Raw genomic sequence first — 22,087 nt, forward strand, 5'->3', positions numbered from 1 at the left:
GATGCTACAAATGGGCAGAATGGATGGGCTGTTTGGCCTTAATCTACCACCACGTTTCTATGTTCTAACACTTCTGTGGTGTCTGAAAAAAAAAAACCAAAAAACTATTGATTGTCTGAGGGAAGCAATCAAAAACAAGATCACTGTGCAATGAAATAGCACATGATATGTAATTATAAGGGGAGAATTCAGTAATGGGAGCCAGCCCACTAAGAAAGGATATGCTCCAACTGGAAGTATCTCAAATCAAGTACTCATAATTCAAGCACCCTATGAGTTCGCAGCCATACGTCATTTTATTCACCCCATTTTTTTTCTTATATATGTGCTGCTACAATCCCTAGCTTGATTTTTTTTTTTTTCTTTAAAAACTTAGACTCACAACAATGAAGCCAAGTTTATTTATTTATTTATATATTCATTTATTTAGCCCATCCTCCCAAAAGAGCCCAGCATGGGTTCCAAGAGTACATTCACAATATACAGTACTTGACATAAATGATCATACAGTTCTTGACGGACATAGCAGTTGATAATGCAGCATCTTTGTTACAGACATAACATAGACAATAGTACGGCTTCTGCGTTACAGGCCTAAACATGGTTGATAGTATAGTATCTGTGTTACAGTAGGTTGCACCCTTGAGTTATACTAGGAGTGGCATTTGAGTTATAATAGGTAGCACATTTAAATTATATTAGGAGTGGCCATTACGTTAGATATCTTATTTGAGTTATACTAGGAATAGTATTTGAGTTGCAGGAGGAAGCAATTTAAAGTTATACTAGGGGTTGCATTTGAGTTCCAACAGTCAGGTAGTGGAGGTACTAAGTCACTGAGATGCAGTCAATACGGCGCTGGGTTAGTAAAGAGGAAGGTTTTCATGGCCTTCCTGAAGGTCCATAGTCTGTCTAGCGATCTAATGGATGGGGGGGATGATGTGCCATAATCTAGGTATGAATTGCGAGTAGGAGTGTTTGCAGGCTATTTCAGTCTTGAGAGAGCAACCAGGCAGTAGGGTCAATCGTCTTTCTATTTGGGATCTCAGTAATCGGCTGGAGATGTAAATTTGTAGTTTTGACGGCATATAGTTTGGTATCATCGTGTGGAAGGTTTTGAAGGCAAAAACCAGAGCTGTGAAGTTTAGGATTTCAAACTATTTTAGCTATGTCTTTAGTTTTGATATCGGTTTATTAGATTGTGTGCTTTGGTTTTTTTTATTTGTGTGTTTTCACTATATTTCGGGTCGGTATTTTGGATTGTTCAGGAGTGTGATATACGAGTGGATTAATTCTTAGACACTATTTAAAAGCATTCAGATATTTCAATGGACTTGCATATCTAAATCCCTTAAAAATTTGAAGACTTAAAGAAAAGAATTTTAAAAAATAATCAAGCTAGAGATTATAGCAGCACATATATAGGGAAAAAAATGGGGTGAATAAAATGATGTATGGCTATGGACTCATAGAGTGCTTGAATTATGAGCACTTGATTTGCGATATTGCCAGTTGGAGCATATCCTTTCATAGTGGGCTGGCTCCCATTACTGAATTCTCCCCTTATAATTACATATCATGTGCTATTTTATTGCAAAGTGATCTTGTTTTGGATTGTTCCCCTCAGACAATCAATATTTTTCCTGCTGGTTTGTTCAGACATCTTATTTTACAATTTTGCTGGCAGTGTTTGGGTTTGGTTTTTTTTAAATTACAGTTTTGTGAAATATACTAACACTTCTATGCCCATGACATGCCCCCTCCTGAAAAATATTTTTAAAAATAAATAGCAATTAACATGCACTGACAGTCAACTTACCACGAAGCATTTTAATGTTTCTTTTTCCCCACCATGTAAAGTGCATATCGCTTAAAGTAATTCAGTAAAAAGGCCTCAATATATATTTTCTGCATTACTACGATGATAATGCCCATTAGTAAATCTAGCCCCTTGTGTATGTAAAATTTCAGTTTGGTAATTTAGAATAAAAATTACAAATGCAAAAAAGTACGACCCCGTAACACCCATTTTTCCCCCCAAATATATTTTATTGCTCAAATACACAACTAAATAGACAAAATTTGCCAACAATCTTCTGCCACAATACAGTGCAAGAGCAAGAAAAATGCAAACAGTTGAGCAAACAATTTCAATATTTTCTCCTTCCCCCCAACAATACATACGAACATAGCACTATGCGAACTTCAGCTCCAAACAGGACAGTCACAAATTCAGCAGTCGACTTCTAGCAGTAGATGTCAGGGAATTCCAAAATGGTTCCCACATACTTTGCAACCTTCTTCCCTGTGGAGTGTCTAAATTCGGAGCGCACAGTCTTTCCAATTGTAAATAATGGATGAGCAAAGCCCTCCACTGGGACAACGAAGAAGCTTCTGGGGTTAGCCACAGTAGCAAAATAGTCTTAACCCCCAGAAGAAATGCGATTTTATGAAAATCTCATAAGCCCTTAGGCACTGAAGCGACGATTGGGCATCTGGAAAACAAAATCAAAAGAGTCAGGGTACATCGCACCCGCCAAAGATCAGAAATCCTGCAAAATCCTCTTCCAGATATGATGTATAATCGGGCAGGAGTAGAGCATATGTCCCTAAGTTGCAGTATGATAATGACATTTCGGGCAATTCGAGTCCTGACAAATGGCCATTTTGTGAGCCCGGGCAGGCGAGGTATAAAGGTTCAAAGCCAATTTATAACAGATTTCCCATAGAGGAACGGACAAGTACTGGTAGGACATTACAATAAGATACCGTTGAAGCTGCCTCTTAGGCAATGACACTCCCAGGTCACTGGACCAATGGAGCGTCAGCCTAGAATAATCATATTCTGGCTGAAGGTCCTGTAAACTTCAATGATAAAACCATAATGGGATGTCAGACTGGGCCTCTAGGCAAAGGACTTCCTGGAACTGTAAGTCTTCTGTCCACGTGGCATGCGGCAAAGAATTGAGATAATGGTGAAGTTGCCAATATGCATAGATATCCAAGGATGGGAGCCCAAACTCAGTTTGAAGATAGACCCATCATCAGCAAGGGTATGAAACAAATAACAAAGGCCCCAGAGTTGTCAATGATGAAACATCAAGGAAGTTCTCCTGGATTCAAAGGCAGGATTACCACAAATGGAAAGACACCCCTTTTACAAAAAGCACATTGGCTACCGATCAGTCATAGAATCTTTTTAAGATCATATTATTATCATTCAAAGCACTATTATCAAAGGAGCCACAATTTATAAATAATCTGACTTATTCCTTGCATCCCGTCATGTGCACTTCATTCAGTGGACCAACATTTATTGACTGTTCCATCATTAAAGATAATAGGGTACGCGTCAAGACATTTTCTCGGTAATCGCTCTGAAGGTTTGGAATGTCCTGCCACTATACCTAAGGAAAGAAAAGAACATGGACCACTTCAAAAGCAACCTGAAATGTTTCCTATTTAAGGACGCTTACGATCTTTAAGTCTTTTTTGACACAAATTTTAATTTTATACATTAAATCTCCTCCTTACCATTTTTGCCTTAAAGGTTCCTTTTGTGCCAGTTATACTATGTCTCTGTGTTCTCTTAATATCTATAATTTGTTTTAAAATGTACCCTTTTTTTATTACATTACATAGATTCTTATACATCGCAACGACCTCACGGTTCTGTGCGGTTTACAAGTCAAGTATTACTAACAATGCAGTAGATCACAATCGATCATAAAGTTTACCAGAGATTATATTTCCAATTATCTAAAAGCTGAAATGTAATAAATACAGTAAATTAGTCATGTTTACCAAAAAGATATGTTTTTCAACATTTTTCTAAAGGCTGAATAAGATGTGAGAAATGATATATGAATACCAATTTCTTTTTCCCATAAGGCTGCCTGAAATGCCAACATTTTACCAAAGAAACATATCCCTTTACTGATGGAAAATCAAAGAGGTGTACTTTACGTAAATATTTCCTATTGACAAATTTGAAAGAATCAAAGAGATATCTAGGCAGCAATCCATTCAAAGCCTCAAAACATAAACAGCCTAATTTGAAAATCACTCTAGCCACAACTGTCAACCAATGCAATGTGTTCCCCCGCGAATTTGCAATTCCTGGACTCAGTTATTCATAGTATTTTCTGACTACCTCTTCCGGTCAGAAAATACAGGGAATGAGTCCGCAAATCAGCCTTCTGCATAGCCAGTTCCTCCTCCTCTCCCCCCCCCCCCCCACCTGTACAGCCAGTCAGCGTTCTGCACAGCCGATTCCTCCTCCTCTCCCCCCGGAGCATACCAGGTATGATTTACTGCGCCCCAGCTGCCCTTTCCTGCCTTTTTACAGACTCAAAACCGCACTTGCGGTTTTTTGAAATTTGCGGGGGTTCCTGGAATGGAGCCCCTGCAAATTTTGGGGGAGTACTATACTGCAAAACATGGTCTGTTCATTTCAATCCAAAGATCAACCTTACCGCAGTATTTTGGATGATCTGCATCCTTTTTATATTTTGCTTAGAGATCAAAAGATAAAGGTTATTACAATAATCCAGCAAACTCAGAATAAGAGATTGTACCGCCAGTCTAAATGCAGCGAAATCAAAATAAGGCTTTACCGTTCTTAATTTCCATAAAAGGAAATAAGATTTTTAAATCAGAGTTGTAATATGAAAATCAAAAGATAATTTACGATCAAGATGGACTCCCAAAATTTTTATAGTCGGTATGATGGAATAAATGTTACCGTTCAAATTTAGAGAGTCCTCCTTGATTGTATCAGATGGAAATGCCCCTCAAAATCTTGTCTTATCAGAGTTACGTTATAGCCTAAAGTCACTCATCCAGGCTTCCACAGCTTCAAGTACCGATTGAATAAGAGATAGTGTCATTTGAGAAAGCAGTCAGTGGAATGATTATTGTACTATCATCTGCGTAGCTATGCAACTTCACACCCTAAGAGGACATTCGTTAACTAATGTAGGAGACAAAGGTGAGTCTTGAGGGACTCCACATGCATTCTTCCATTTATGAGATAAAGAATTGTCTACATCAGGGGTCTCAAAGTCCCTCCTTGAAGGCCGCAATCCTTCAAGGAGGGACTTTGGGGTTTTCAGGATTTCCCCAATGAATATGCATGAAATCTATGTGCATGCACTGCTTTCAATGCATATTCATTGGGGAAATCCTGAAAACCCGACTGGATTGCGGCCTTCAAGGAGGGACTTTGAGATCCCTGGTCTACATGTACTTGATAAGAACGGCAAATCACTAAACCAGTTCCAACACATTACCTGACACTCTTATAGCTCCCAAACAGTGTAACAAAATTTGATGATCTTCTAGCAGATCAAAAGCACTACTGAGGTCAGATTCCATAATTAAAGCACTTGTGCCTACACTAAACAACTGGTAGAGATAGCCTAATAAAGAGGCTAACTCTGTCTCAGTACTATAATGGGGACATAACTCTGATTGTGTAAGATGTAAGATGTTAAAATGATCTAAATACTCATTAAGCGCTAAGTTCACTAGACCCTCAGTAAGTTTGGTTAGAAAAGGAATTCCTACAATTGGTCTATTGCTACTTACAAGTGATATGAGACTTTTATGATCTTTAATAATAATTGGAGTTATCATAATGTGACCCAAGCATGATGGAAATTTACCATGGTTCAATTGTGTATGAAATCAGGTGAATATTTCAGCCTTAAAATATGCAGGAGCTGATTTAAATAGACCTGCTGGGCAGCTATCTAATAAACAACAGAAGAAAACAATTCTAAATCGTTAAGATCTTTACCTTTCAAGGTGGCTCTAAAGTTTTGAATTTTATTGAAAAAACTAGTGTTTAAGCCCATTACATTCGTTACAGTAATGGGTGCCAGAATAGCTCCACCTATCCCTGGCCCAGACCCTGCCGCCCACTGATCCCAGTCCCAGCATCTCACCTTTCACCATTTCCTTAGTCCTCTGTACCCTTTTGGCCCTCATCGATCCTGTACTGCATTTATCACATTTTCAGTCCCAGCTCCAGTCCTTTTTTTATTTTTTATTTTTTTTGTAAATAATTTTTATTAACAAATGCAACACAGAAGATACAGAAATCCAACGGTACAAGGACACAAGGTCCAAAAAGAGGGAATATAAATCGAACTGTAAAACGAGCAGGCAATCACATAAAAGAAAAATGAGCCGGACGAGCTCTGTACCCTCCAGTCGCAATCCGCAAATTTTTGATTTAAATAAAGAACAGGAGCAACCCCCCCAATCATACCATAAATGCACTAACTCCAGACACTCCATACGATCCACAACAAACGCTCCACATACACCCCCTCACACACATACCAACACACACCTTTCATAGTGAACTGCACCAAAAGCCCCTAAACAGGAAGAAAGAGAGAAAGAGAGAAGAACGAGAAAAGAAAGAGAAAAAGAGAGGAGAAAGAGAAGGAACTGTGGATTCAAGAGGGAGTATCCAGCTGTGCCACCGATTCCCCAGGACATAGCAACAAGGCTGCCTTCCAGAACCCCACATAGCAGCGAAGGTCAATCCCCCCCCCCCCTTGGGAGTGCGATGAATTTCAAAGTGGGCTACCTGAGCAAGCCGATGTAGCCAATGATTAAAGGGAGCCGCCTGATCAGACACCCAATATTGCAAGAGGAGTTTTTTCACCAAGAGGAAGGCTAAATAAAGAAATTTCCGCTGAGGAAATGAAAAACCAGCCTCCTCCAACACTCTCTGGTCGCCCAATAAGAGCATGCCATAGTCACATGGAATAGGATGGTGCACAATTTGCTCCAAAAAAGGGAGAACCTTCAACCACAAATCAGTGGATGGGCATTCCAAAAAATGATGAACCAAGGTCCCAGCTGAGCGGCGACACCTAGTAAAGACAGCCCCCTCCCAGAGGCCCATAAGAGCCCCGTGCTGCCTAGAGATATACGCCCTGTGTAATATCCCCAGCTCCAGTCCTATCTATCCTTCCTTCCATTGCCTCCAAGGCCATTTTTCCTGTCCCTATATTCCACCCCCACCCAGCTTTTCTTCCTTTTTTACCAATTTCTCTGTTGTCTCTCCCTTGCCCTTCCCACGGTAATGCAACTGTCCCCCTCCCCATTCCAACATGTGCCACTTTAACCCTCTTCACCCAACCGCACCCCAACACCAGAGCCTGCACCAATTGAAACCCTACCCCCCAATGGTATCCTCAGACCTCTCTCTGTAACACCATGATATGACATGAACCCGCTTCATACTGAAAACTGAGTGAAGCTGTAAACAGGAAAACCCAGTTGGGGTCAGGAGTATAAGGAGGGCTGCCAGCAAGTAGGTAACAGCATTGACTCTTGCAAGTAGAGGTGGGGATAAAGGAGATTTGGCTAAGATATGGATTAGATTCCATATGGACAGGTGTGGGAAGAGGTGGGTGAAATCGCTTTCCCCCTTTAACTCTCAATTTCCAAGCACAGACAGCCTGGGTAGAATCCCATCCCGCATTCCCTCAGTTTTACCTTTTTACCTTTCTTTGCCTCATTTTCCGTGTTTGCTACCACAGGCCCCGGAGACATCACTGCGAGTAAGAAGGGGGACACTTTTTTCACCTTTACAAAGTCCTCCACACTGAGAATATGCCACACCCACTATAACGCGGCAGCCAGACCGGAGGAGCAGAAACTTTCTCTCCCATCCCTCCCCCCATCCGCTCCGCACACACGTCCCCTACAGCCCATACCACATCAACTCCAGTGGCCTACAGCCGCCGCGGCCGACATCGTCGCTCTCCACCAGCGATCCCAGCATCTTATTAAAGAGTGTCGAGCGGTGATGGAGGCGACGGGGAACGGAGAACAGGTTCAGGGCTGCCAGGGGGGGAGGGAAGAGGGGAGGAGTGAGCCTGGCTGAGACTGGCAGGAAGAGGAAGGCGGGGCAGGTGAGGCTATCAGGCAAGGGAGAGAGGGGATGCCAGGTGTGAGGCTGGGCAGTCAATGGAGATGGGGGGGGGGGGTCATGGTTGAGACGCAGGCAATGGGAGGAGAAAACAGCCGCTGTGGCCGACATCCGCCTCGGGGGAAAGAGAGACAGAGATTCACACGCATGCGCACTCCTATCTGCAGTGCCCTACAGCGCACGGAAAACGGAACACGCAGATGGGAGTGCGCATGCGCGAGTAGGCTTTTATTATATTAGATAATGAGCCAGTTCAGTAGACCTAGGACAATTATCTTGCGGAGCTTGTTTTAAATGAGTGACATCAAAAAGAGTATTGACTAGACTAAATAATTCCTTGGTATCCAGTGTTTTCATACCTATTTTGGAAGAATAATATTTACGTCTTTTATCTTTTTTTAAATTGTATTTCGCTTAGTAAATCAAGTTAAGCAATCAAATCAAATTTTAATAAAACTTTTGAGAGTGGTTTTAGTACGTAGTTTCATAAAATGTCTGCATGAAATCTTTTAACCATAGAAACAATAGTTATATGTGTACCATTCACTTTTCAGAGTGATTAGCTTTTTTATTTTTTTTTGTACACACATATCAACAGTCTAATGTGGCATAGATAAGAAATGACACATCCATGGTGCTGAAATCCCCCTTGCCTTTAGCGCTCCACTCTGCCACGCCAGAGCTCTTCATTATTTTTCGCAATGCCAGAAAATTAAATTTAGATTGTTGAAGGGGCAGTCTGTCTTCTCACACAAATTGTAGCTCTATCACCTTGGTCCCTTATCCCTGGAGATTTCAGAAGCTCAACAGGATCAGGCCTGGTCAATAAATGGATATGAAACTACCTAGAAAATACTGCATAGGACTAGAAGTCATGCTAGATCAGTAGGAAGCATTTTCCCACTGGGCCATTTCTTAATCTGTAGCTGTGCACAGATGTTTAGAGAGTAGAACTGCACAAGGTGCTGTCTTTCAGGTGAACGTTAAAGCAACACTTCATCTGTGATATAGTGCCTGGCCTTTTGATGTTGAGAGTAAACTTTCAATTAATGATTTTTTTGATTTTTTTTTTTTTTTTTATATCTTTATTCATTTTGAAACCCTAAATAAATGCAACATATTATACAATCATATTACATTATAAAAGCACTTAAATTCAATTAAAATTGTAATCTATGACAAATAGATATATCACCCCCCCCATACTCATATTCAAAAATTACACTCAAATTAAAGAATTAAAAATATTTTCCAACCCACCCACCTTGGACGTCCATGATCAAAGGGCAAAATCAACCATCACTCATTGCAAAATTTTGTCAATGGCTCCCAAATCTCCAGAAACTTCTTATAATGTCCCTGTTGTTAATGAGATGGCCAGTGGTGGTGGGCGCAGGTGAGATGTATTGGAAAAAGTATAAATGCTGCAATTTCTGTTTTCCATTTCCAATCTCTCTGGTTTTCCTTTTAGACTTCTGCGGGTGAAGTCGGTGAAAATGGAAATCTGGGAGAAGAAAGGGCATGTCATCCTCAGCCCCTCAAAGGCTTGATTAGCTGTGCTTTTTCCCTATGGACACAGAATTTTGAAAATGAGTCACATAATTGTTTTTATGAGCAGAAAGCCTGACTTTTGCAATTCTACTGAAAATATTCTGGGGAACTGGATTCCAATTCCCACTGCAACCTAATGGTAGTGGGCTGAAAACCTAGGAAACTGGGTTTGATTCCCACTGCAGCTACTTGTGTCCCTGGCCAAGTCACATTGCCCCAGGTACTTAACTTAGATTGTGAGCCCACTAAAGACACAAAAAGAACCTGAATATACTGTATGTAAACCGCTTTGACAGTGCCCACAGAAAGGCGGTGTATCAGATCCTTCACTTATAGAGATGTTGATCTTTCAGCACTGATGCAGCCCATCAGCGTATCCTACCACTAGGTAGATATTTAGGGGGGAAATTATCGACATGGGCTACCATTAGGACAGGTTATTTTACCACGATCCGTGCTATTTTAGCACAGATTCCATTTTATGCAATGAGACCTAGGGCTCCTTTTACTAAGGTGCGCTAGCGTTTTTAGCGCACGCACAAGATTAGCGCACGCCAGATGAAAAATTACCGCCTGCTTAAAAAGGAGGTGGTAGCGACTAGCGCGCGGGGCATTTTAGCGTGTGCTAAAACTGCTAGCGCATCTTTATAAAAGGAGGCCCTAGTTACCTAGCCCCTAGTTACCTAGTTTGGATTGGTTAAATATAAACTAAGATAACATTTCCCTCCCCCCCTTTTAAAGGGAAAAATGTTAACTCGAATATAAACCGAGGGTTTATATTCAGGTGCCACCCAGCTGTGCACCCACCTGCTCCCTCCCCCTCTCCCTAACCCAGCACTGGCCTCTCCACAGGTCCACCTTTAATCCTGGTGGTCCAGTGATGAGCTGATCCACGACGGGAGCAATCCCTCCCTTCCCCGAGGTGAGCTGTCGGGTCCTGTCCCAGCTGCCAGCCGGCTGTAGAATCACAGTGCGCTCCCTCCCTTCCCTCTTGTCTCTGAGAAGCAGCGTAGGCCTCCTCTCAAGCCTACCTTAGTCACTGGTGATCCAGTGAGGTGAGTCATAGCAGGAGCGATCCTCTTACACTCTTCCCCATATAGTCTCATTGGAAAAAAAAATGGCTGCCGTGAGTTCCCACGCAACCTTGCAAATTTCTTTTTATTTTATAAAAGGCCATTTACATGCTTATGTGGCCATAGGCACAGTTCAAGTATTGTTTAAGAATACTTTCATTATGTATGTTGCTATGTGGCCAATATGGGGGTAATTTTGTAAAGTAGGTGCTAACATTTATGCACCAGTTATTTGCATAAATATTCTGAATATAGCATATACCTGCATATGTTTTCACATACCATATACATGCTGGATATGACCCTGACTCTATAAAAAGTGCCCACCGTTAGACGCCTGGATCAGCTCCCCTAGCCAATCTAGGCGCCTATCTTAATTTTTTAATTGGTTCAGTCAGCCCTGTTAATTGGACAGTGCTATTAAAAGCCAATTTAAAAAAAATAATTTTCGGATAGGTGCCTAACTTGATAGGTGCCATGTAGGCATCTGTAGACATGAGGCACCTGACCGGTGCCTAGCCGAAAAATAGGCATGGTTAGGGGTAGAGTTTAGGCATGGATTGTCTTAGGCGCCGGTAAATTAGGCCAAGAAAACCATGGTCTAATATACTGGCACCTAATATGATACCTACTGGTGCGTAAGATCAGTTAGACACCGCTGTGTGCGATTCTACAAATAGCACCAACTGGCACCTAGCTGCTAGGTTTGTTTATAGAATCTGGCCCATATGCCTATGCACTATTCTATAACTATGTGAATATCTTGCATATTGCATGTTTTACAGGTAAGCTTGCACATGGGCACCTCTAGACAGAAGGTGCATAAGTTATATTCATATCACCAGCACTTAATGCACACCCTTCTGCCAACTCTGTGGATGGCCAATGTGTTCACACCTAAGTGTAGGTAACATAACATAAAATTTCTTATATACTGCCTCACGGTTCTGTGCGGTTAACAAAAATTAAAATACCAGTATACACGGCATAAACACAATTAAAATATTTACCAAATGGATTAGTCTTCATAAATTTTCTAAATGCAAAATAAGAAGTAGAGATAGAAAGATACATACTAATTTGTTTATCCCATAATGCTGCCTGATATGCTAAGATCTTACTAAAGAAGCGTTTATACACACATCCTTTTACAGAAGTAAAATCAAAGAGCCAAAGATCACGTAGATGTTTTCTATTGGCAAAATATAAAATGATCCATGAGATAACTGGGTAATAACCCGGTGAGAGCCTTGAAACAGAAACAGCCGAACTTAAAAATCACTCTTGCATAACATAATAACATATTTCTAGACCGCATAACCCTAAGTTCATTTCGGTTAACAAAAATTATGCTATGAGAAAATACAAAAATAATGTAATACACGGAGATTTAGTTAGCCAAAAATTTGGAGAAAAGAAAAGTCTTCAGAAGTTTTCTATAATATGTATAAGATGTAGATCTAATCAATAATGGTTAAAAATCTTTGTCGTAATAGGCTGCTTGATAAGAAAGGGAATGCCCATGATGTTTCTTACTCTTGGCAACCAGTGCAGCTTATGGTAATACTGCATCATGTGATCGGATTGTTTTAGTCCAAAAATCAAATGCACAGCAGTATTCTGGATAATCTGCAGCCTTTTTAGATTTTTCTTGGATATCGAAAGATAGAGCACATTACAATAATCCAATAGGCATCTATTTTCTTTAATATATAGGCGTTCTCTACCATGGTTAAATGTGTATATTTTGTAAATGTTTCATGATAATCCTAGTGCTAGGTTTCTGTGTGCTGATTCTAATTTTACCTCATTTAAACCCACTCCCCCCATTTCACTAAGCCGCTAAATGCTGTGAAACTCAAAGAATTCCTATGAGTGTTGGAGCATTTAGCGCTCTGGGCCTGCGGTAGAAACCTCTACCGCAGCTTAGTAAAAAGGGGGTGGGGAGATTATTGTATTTATGTTTATATTTGGTCAATTTACTATTATTATGTTTGGTGAATCTCTTCATAAAGGCAGTTAATAAAGCCCAATAAATAAATTTTAATTAATTACCCCCAAATATGTGTGTATCTTCTGTAGAAATTCGATACAGGAACTGAATTAGATTTAGAAATGGCATTGGGTAGCAAATGTTCCGAACTATAAAACGAATCATATCTACAAATATTCATGAACATAGATTGTGCTTTTCTTTCATAGGTATCTGTATGCTGTAGGACAGAAGGTTTGGAAACGATGGAAAAGGCGATACTTTGTTTTGGTCCAGGTTAGTATATTGATTTTATGATTTATACTGAAATTTATATCCTAGTTCAGACATGGGCAACTCCGGTCCTCGAGGGCTGGAATCCAATCGGGTTTTCAGGATTTCCCCAATGAATATGCATATAAGATCTATTTGCATGCACTGCTTTCAATGCATATTCATTGGGGAAATCCTGTCCTAGTTTCTGGCTTAACTCTAAAGTAGGTGACTTTGTTTTATTGAACTTTGATTAAATTAATTTCAGGAACTTTGGGCTGATATTGAACTGCAGTGGTTAGCAATTTGGTAAAAATTTCAGCTAATGTGGTTGAAGTGAAACCCAGTGTTAATAAACTACCAGCTGCTGCTGGTATTGAATATCTGGTTTCAGCACTGACCTGGATAATAGTTGGGATAGCCTTTTTGCTGTCCTAACTTTATTTGGATAGCTGTCAGATTAGCGTTCTATGAGAACATTGCATTGTGTAAGACGGGGAAGGGATTGTGTTACATGGGGAAGCTGCAGAGAACATCCATGATTCTGTTCAAGGGCAGGCGTATACATTTGGGGAAGTCTGTTTCTGCTGCACCTAAATTCATTATGCACACCTGTGGTTCTCTAGTTCAGGCCTTTCCTCTGTCAACCCAACCAGAAGGGCCAAGAACACCCAATGAGATTCAGTGGGTCTCTTCAATGGTGGAACCAGTGGGACGTAGGTTTTGCCTGTTTTACCAGCACTACATCCTCATCACCTCTAATCAATGGGATGCTGGAGGTAGTTCAGATGGGCTACACGCTGGCCTTCATCAGGGTCTCTAGGGGTTTGAGACCTGGTGCTCTGGCTGGAGGTATCCCCCTGGTGGGCAGATATTCCTCTCACCTTGTCATTTTTATAGGGCTTAATAAATAATAATCAAATGAGAGTAATCACATACAAAATTGTATTAAATTAAAAATCACAATTAGCACTCAAAAGTTAATCCTGCAACCTTTTGGAGATTGGATTTTTTTGAAGCAGTAAGGGTGGAAACTATATATTCAGTTGATATCAATGGTGATCAACACAAGACTGACATCTCAGATAAGATGTTATACTGTATTTATAGTCTCAATTTATGATCAGGTATGCTAAGATAAAATAGCTACAATAACTGATATGTGCAATGATTAGAAAAGAGTAACCAGAAATTTTAATTCAAAGGCACATTGTTTTCTGAGCATGTTCATCACGAATTATGGATGTTATTTCATTTTTATTTTTTCATTATAAGTTGACTATTATAATATATACAAAATTGAGGGTGGGGTGGGGGTTCATGAGGTAATTACCTGGATTATTTTTTTGTGCTATTCTTACAGGGTGCTTTGGATCCAGGCCTCGTGTTTAATTCACTAAAGGTCTAGGTGGCAGTACTCGCCTCATAGGCAAAGTTGGCAGGGCTTCTCTTGCAGCCCAGCCAAATGTTGTACTTGTTTTATGGACAGTTAAGTTGATTTGATCACCGCTGTGGGTGTTTTTGCCCCCAGTAGTGATGTCAATAGTGATGTGTTTTTGCCCCCAGTTTGGTGATGTCAGCTCTTACCAGGCTCCCCTTTTGAACCCGTTCAATGGCCTCTGTGAAAGATCTCACTGTTAAAATAGACCTTTTTTTGTGATGCTGTTTCACTTTGTACTGTTTCATCCTTTCTGCTGAGGATGGTTTCTATTTTTCATTTCATCAAAATGATTTTTTTGAGGTTCTCAGTGTCAGGACCATCAGACGCTCCATAAGCTGACTGTTCATAAAGTGCTTCTCTGCTCATCCTTTTTAAATGTCAGATCTTCTCTGCCTTCTTTTATGGACCTTGTGAGAGATGTCTGGCCTTGAAGTGTCTGATTGCATGCTGGATTAAATTGACTATTAGGTCAGCCTATAATCTTTAAGGCTTCAAGGTTCATTCTACTAAGTCACATGCTGTATTCTGGGCTGACTCCGGAACCAATGCCTTAGAAAGTGTTTATAGGGTTGCAACTTGGGTGTGATTGTATGTCAAACATTATAAGCTTGATGTTTGTGCTAGGCAGAACAGTGCCTTTCGTAGAGCAGTCCTGGAAGTTGTTGTCCTTCTCCCTCCCTGTAGGCTAAAAGCTGTGGTATGTCTCATAGGAGTGGACCGGTTTAGCAAGATGATAAGGAGTGTAAGGTGTGTTCTTAGTTTATTTCATTTCCTTGAGTTCTGCTAGACTTGTCCAGCACCTGCCCAAGAAAGCTGAGGTGTTCCATTGATTCCTGTGTCCTAAGTCTGCTACCAGTCTATGTTATAATTAGTTTTGCTGAGGTAGTGTTTGGAGTTCAGTTTGGTTCTCTTTGTTTTTCTGTTCTTAATTGTTTTTGTCTCTGTTGAGTGGCTTTGTGTTGTTGGCATTAGCGTACTGAAATTTGGATCATGTGTAAATCAGAAGGGGGTGTGGCCATGGACGGGTCACAGGTGTTAAAAGATGCAAGCACTATTACAAAACAGTGGGGATGCTTGCTCAATTTGCATGCCAGGATTTATACCTGATTTCAGCTCAAAGCTGATCTTGCGCCTGTTCTTAACATTTTTATAAATGATATTGCTGAAGGGTTGTTTGGTAAGATTTGCCTCTTTGCGGATGATGCCAAAATCTGCAATGGAGTAGACAAACCGGATGGTGTGAATAACATGAAGAAAGACCTGGCGAAGCTTGAAGAATGGTCTGAAATTTGGCAGCTAAAATTTAATGCTTAGAAATGCAAGGTCATGCATTTGGGCTGCAAAAACCCGAGGGAATGGTACAGTTTAGGGGGTGAAGAACTTATGTGCGTGCATGACAAAAGAGCGGAACTTTGGTGTGATTGTATGTGATGATCTTAAGGTGGCCAAATAGGTTGAAAAATTGACAGTGAAAGCTAGAAGGATGCTAGGTTGCATAGGGAGAGGTCTGGCCAGTAGGAAAAGGAGGTATTGATGCCCCTGTATAAGACTTTGGTGAGACCTCATTTAGAAAATTGTGTACAATTCTGGAGGCCGCACCTTCAAAAAGATATAAATAGGATGGAGTCGGTCCAGAGGAAGACTACCAAAATGGTGTGTGATCTTTGTGATAAGGCATATGGGGACAGACTTAAAATTGTTTAAACCTAAAATATGTAATGTCACTTCAGTAACAACTATACAAAAATAGACAAATATATCCCCTCCCCTTTTACTAAACCACAATAGCTGTTTTTAGCGCAGGGAGCTGCGCTGAATGCCCAGCGCTGCTCCTGATGCTCATAGGCTCCCTACTTTAAAAACTGCCATAGTGCAAAATATAGACAGCAGGTATAAATTCTCAAAACGGGCACATTTTGATCACTAAATTGAAAATAATATCATTTTTCCTACCTTTGTTGTCTGGTGATTTCATGAGTCTCTGGTTGCACTTCCTTCTGACTGTGCATCCAATATTTCTTCCCTTCTTTCTGCCTCCTGCATGTTTCCTCTCCTCCAGATCTCATTCCATTTCGCAACCAACATCTCTCTCTGTCTCTTCATGAGTCCAACTTTTTCTTCCTCTCTCCCTGTCTGCCCCCTGCCACCCGACACACTCCATTCCCTCCATTTTCTCTCTCCCTGCTCCCCAAGCCATCACCACCAATTTAAGCCTGCTTCCCTGATGCCGCAAAAGCCAGGCTTGTGCAAGCACCGGGCCCAGAAGCCTTCCCCCCCCCCTAACATCAATTCTGACATCGGAAAGAAAGTTTGGGGCCAGCCAGGCAGCGATTGACTTGTGGGCCTGGCGCTTGTGCAGTGGCTGCAGGCGCCTGGCTTTTGTGGCATCAGGGAAGCAAGGGAAGCAGGGAGAATGCAAAGGCAATATGAGTCTATCACGGAGCCCAGGATGGACGTCGCGATGGACTTGCATTGCCCTCGCGATTGTCTTTTTGGGCACTCTACCTGGTAGAGTGTATCTGGAGGGACAAAGGTGATAGATGGAGGGACAAGAGTGTTTCTGTGGAGGAACTTGGAAAAATGGAGCAGTATCTGAAAGAAGGGTATAGAAACTTAGTCAATGAGGGCAGATGATGGTTAGATAATGATCTTATGGCTTATCTGGCCTGCCAACTCATTCTTGTCTTGTTTTTTTGAATTCAGATAGTCTTTGCCTCCACAACCACCACTGAGTTTCAATTCCATGTATCCACCACCCTTTCTGGAAAGAATTATTTCCTCAGGTTGCTCAAGTTTGTCCCCTTTTACCATCATCCTATGCTTCCTCATTCCAGAAGCTTCCTTTCCATTATGTTTATGCTATTTTTTTTTTTTATTTGATATAGCACTTTTCCTCCACAGATATCAATGAGATTTACAATATATTGAATAGTAATCGGGTACTCTAAGCATTTTCCCTAGCTCCGGTTTCAAGTCTAGGCTAAAATTTCTTAATAATAATTTATATTCCTAATAATAATTTATATTCCGCATATCCTGCAATTCTGTGCGGATGAAGTGGTTTTCCCTAACTGTCCCGATAGGCTCCCACTCTATCTAATGTTCATGTATTCAAAGTTGTATTTAACTCCTAACTCCCATTCTGTTGTAAAGTACACATGTCTGTTCTGTGAGAATTTCCCTATCCCCTATTTGTCCTTTTTGTTTTTAAATAGATTGTAAGCTCTACTGAGCAGGGATTGTAGAAATGATAATTAGTAGTAGTAGTAATAGTATCTGTCCCAGCAGGCTCACAATCTAACTATACCTGGGGCAATGGAGGGTGAAGTGACTTGCCCAGGATCACGTTTATGCCACAGAGTTATCTAAATATTTCTTTCATATTTCTCACGTGTTTCTTCTAAAATGTTCCTATTGAGATCTATAAGTCTATCCCCATTCTCTTTATGATGAAGAGCACTGACCCTTTTAGTAGCTAAGGTACCCTCTGGAACAACTTCATTCTGTTTATATCCTTTAGATTGCGCACGGTATTATAAATAGGATTCCAACAGAGACTTATACAGAAACACTACTATATCTTTTGTTTTCCTGCTGCCCATTCCTCTCCGAATCCTTCTGTCTTTTGCTGTTGCCTTTTACCTGTTTGGCCACTTTAGGATCATCTGATTTGACCACCCCCACTCTTCTTTTATGTGCCAAAGCACTTTACCCTCTATATTGTACCACTCCCTTGGGTTTTTTGCAGCCCATATCAATCTTAGCTACCAAGTTTTAGACCACTCTTCAAGCTCCACTAGATCTCTCTTCCTGCTATGTATTCCATCCAAGATGCCTGCCCTATTGCAGATTTTGGAATCTTCCACAAAGAAGCAAATCTTACCTGACAGACCTTCTGCAATATCCCTCACAAAAATGTTAAAAGGAGTTGAGCTCAGGACCAATTCTTGTGGCAACACCACTAGTAACAACCTTTCCTCCCAAGTGAACTCCATTTACAACTACCTGTTGTTGCCTTCTACTCAACCAGTTTCCACCCCTTTTACTAAGCTGTGCTAAAAAGTGACCTGCACTATGACTAGAGTATAGGTTCCCGTGTGCTGAGGCAGTCGAGTGAATGTAAAATGACCACACAGTAATTTCCCAATTAGCATGTGGCCATTGGTGCAGGAACCCTTTACTAACACCTACAAGTTATTAACACCTCGTATTTTATAGACGGTATGAGCTCCTGTGCCAATTGCTCAGCATGTGATGATGTAGCTATGCTGACCGATTAATCCTAGGCATACCTACTCTCCACCCCAAAACACCCCATAACACTAAAAAATAATTAAAGTATTTTTTTAGGGCATGGGAAGCATTTGCAGATCTGAAAACTACTTCAGGGCACCTGAGCACGCCCCACAGTAGTGGATTTTAAACTGTGGCAAGCATGCATTAATGCTTACCACAGCTTAGTAAAAGGGTCCCTTGGTCAATTTAGGATCCATACATAGGGCACTCAGTTTATTAATGTCGTGTATGCAGAACTATGTTGAAGGCTTTGCTATAATTTAGGTACACTACATCTAGCACTATCCCTTGATCAAACTGTCTGGTCATCCAGTTTATTCCTGAACCATATCACAACTCAGGAATGCTTCACCTCAAAGTACGCTCCGGCTTTTTCTAAACTGACGGATGGCAGTTTTGGAAGTTTTGAAAACTAGCCTTCAAATGTTAATATTTTGAGCATATTTTTTTTTTTTTTTTTTAAAACCTAGATCAAATTATCCTAGAAGATTAAAAAAGAGAGAGTACAAGTATTAATTTTTTTACACTTTGCAATTTGAAATCTTTCCTTTAAGTTTAATTGGTAAACAAGAAGAAGAAAAAAAAAGAAATTTGCTGACTGAATTCTCATAAACGCTGCCAAATTAATCTAATACAAGGAAACAGAAGCCTACAGATAAATATAGAAAGTAAGTTGACTTTTTATGTTAGATGGGCAGTTTTTAAGTTGTTAATTTACTGACCATTATTCTTGCATTAGTTGTAGGGTATTAAGTAAACAAAAGATCATAACTATGACAGACTGTCCTGGCACGCTGAAGGTTGAGTGTTTCAGGAGAATTAACACCTCTCAATTTTCTTCTCTGGAAGATTGAAGTGTTACCCAGTGCACCAAGATATTTCATGGTACTCTAGTTTGTCCTTTCATTAGGGAATATGATAGTTAAGTAGAGAATCTGTACATGTCACCTCAAAATCATATCAAGCATAATGAACTTATAGGAGCCTAGACTAATGCGAAAACTTTACAGTAGTAATAGAAAAGTTACCTTCCTTGAAGAATTTGCCTTTTTTAAAATCTTTATTTCTTAGGTAATGTGCTTCTCGCCTCCTGCAGTGCAGTTAATCATCACTTTCATAAAATGGCATTTTATTGGCCCTAGGAATCAACCAGGCTGGAAGAAAATTCATCTCATGTTCATTATATTTTATTATTCTATCTTTCCATGGACATAGCATGGTTTTAACACTCTGCATGTTATGCACTGAGTCTGGTAAGAAGACAGCCTGAGAAGTTAGGTGTTGCTAACAATTTGAGAGCGCAAGGGGGGCATTCAGCTGGGTTGCTTGCCCACACCCCTGACCTCTTAAGTCCTGTCAATAGTGCCAGTCATAGAGTGATTACAGCTGGACTCTCCCATCCCAGGGTTTAAAGGAACTATTTTGTACAACTGTTTTTAAATTTAAAGTAAAAACATATTGTGTATCATTTAAAGTATAGAATCCAAGGTTGGTACTTGGATTGAATGTTGAGTTTTTAATACTTTCAGTAGATGAAAGCATAAGACCTCCATAACATAGAAACATAGAAACATGACAGCAGATAAAGGCCAAATGGCCCATCTAGTCTGCCCATCCACAATAGACATTATCTCTTTCTCTTTTTGAGAGAACCCACGTGCCTATCCCATGCCCTCTTGAATTCAGACACAGTCTCTGTTTCCACCACCTCTTCTATGAGACTGTTCTATGCATCTACTACCCTTTCCGTAAAAAAGTATTTCCTCAGATTACTCGGAGCCTGTCACTTCTTAACTTCATCCTATGCCCTCTCATTGCAGTGTTTCCTTTCAAATGGAAGAGACTCGACTCATGCACATTAATATTATGTAGGTATTTAAACGACTCTATCATATCTTCCCTTTCCAACCTTTCCTCCAAAGTATACAGATTGAGATCTTTAAGTCTGTCCACATAAACCTTATCACGAAGACCACACACCATTTTAAAAGCCTTCCTCTGGACCTACTCCATCCTTTTTATATCTTTTGGAATGTGCGGCCTCCAGAATTGTGCACAATATTCTAAATGAGGTCTCACCAGAAACTTATACAGAGGCATCATTACCTCCTTTTTCCTACTGGCCAGACCTCTCCCTATGCAACCTAGCATCCTTCTGGCTTTCACTGTCACCTTTTCAACCTGTTTTGCCACCTTAAGATCATCACATACAATCACACCCAAGTCTCGCTCTTCCGTCATGCACATAAGTTCTTCACCCCCTAAATTGTACCGTTCCTTCTTGTTTTTGCAGCCCAAATGCATGACCTTGCATTTCTTAGCATTAAATGTTAGCTGCAAAATTTCAGACCATTCTTCAAGCTTCACCAGGTCTTCATGTTATTCCGGTGTGTCTACTCTATTGCAGATTTTGGTATCATCCGCAAAGAGGCAAATCTTACCCAACAACCCTGCAGCAATATCATTTTAAAAAATGTTTAAAAAAACAGGCCCAAGAACAGAACCTTGAGGCACACCACTGGTAACATCCCTTTCCTCTGAGAGATCTCCATTGATCACTACCCTCTGTTGCCTTCCACTCAACCAGTTCCTGACCCAGCCCATCACTTTGTGATCCATCCAAAGGGCACTCAGATTATTTATTAGACATCTGTGTTGAACACTGTCAAAGGCTTTGCTAAAATTTAAATATACCATATCTAGCACACATCCTCTATCCAATTCTCTGGTCACCCAGTCAAAAAAATTGATCAGATTTGTCCGACAAGACCTACCTCTAGTAAATCCATGTTGCCGCCAGTCCTGAAATCCACAGGATTCCAGAAACTTGACCATTCTCTGTTTTAAAAGCGCTTCCATTAATTTGCTTACCACAGAAGTTAAACTTACCAGCCTGTAATTCCCTACTTCTTCCTTACTTCCACTTTTGTGGAGAGGGATCACATCCCTTCTCCAGCCCTTCTCCAGTTCTCCGGTACCACTCCCGACTCTAGAGACTCATTGAAAAGGTCAGTCAGTAGAGCTACCAGAACTTCCCTAAGTTCCTTCAGCACCCTTGGATGTACACCATCCGGGACCATCGCTTTGTCTACCTTTATTTTAGCTAGCTCCTCACGAACACAACCCTCTGAAGATCTACTAGCCCTAGTGTTCTTATATTTTGGGGGGATAATTGTGAGTAGCTTGTATGCAGGTATTGTTACTACACAAAAAGCCTTATTAACTTGTTGAGGTAGGAATTGGGACATCCATGATTCTCCATGTATTTTATAAAAGGTCTACCAAATTCTAGTAAAATAGGTGTATGGGTGTCAATAAATACAGGTGCATTTGCTGGAATATACAGCTGAAGCATCAACTTTAGAAAAAAAAAGAATGGGATTTCTTGGTGTCTTCCATGTGTAAATACTTCCAAGAAAATTCGACCATGTTTCTCCCTTACTGTACAAAGCACATTGGCTTCCAGCAGAACACAGAATCAGTTACAAAATCCTGCTATTAACATTTAAAACTCATCAAAATAATCA

The 22,087-nt window shown here is 40.5% G+C and overlaps 1 protein-coding gene across 10 annotated transcripts in view; it reads left to right on the top strand.

Moving 5' to 3' along the window:
• Positions 1-22,087, top strand: part of CADPS2 (calcium dependent secretion activator 2) — a 575,994-nt gene that overhangs the window by 263,758 nt on the left and 290,149 nt on the right. For all 10 annotated transcript variants that reach the window (XM_033958190.1, XM_033958192.1, XM_033958189.1 and 7 more), the window contains one exon: positions 12,781-12,847. In XM_033958190.1, coding sequence (XP_033814081.1) covers positions 12,781-12,847 — 67 coding nt within the window. The remainder of the gene's footprint in view (positions 1-12,780; positions 12,848-22,087) is intronic.

This window comes from Geotrypetes seraphini, chromosome 9, assembly GCF_902459505.1.
Source record: "Geotrypetes seraphini chromosome 9, aGeoSer1.1, whole genome shotgun sequence".
Taxonomy (NCBI): domain Eukaryota; kingdom Metazoa; phylum Chordata; class Amphibia; order Gymnophiona; family Dermophiidae; genus Geotrypetes; species Geotrypetes seraphini.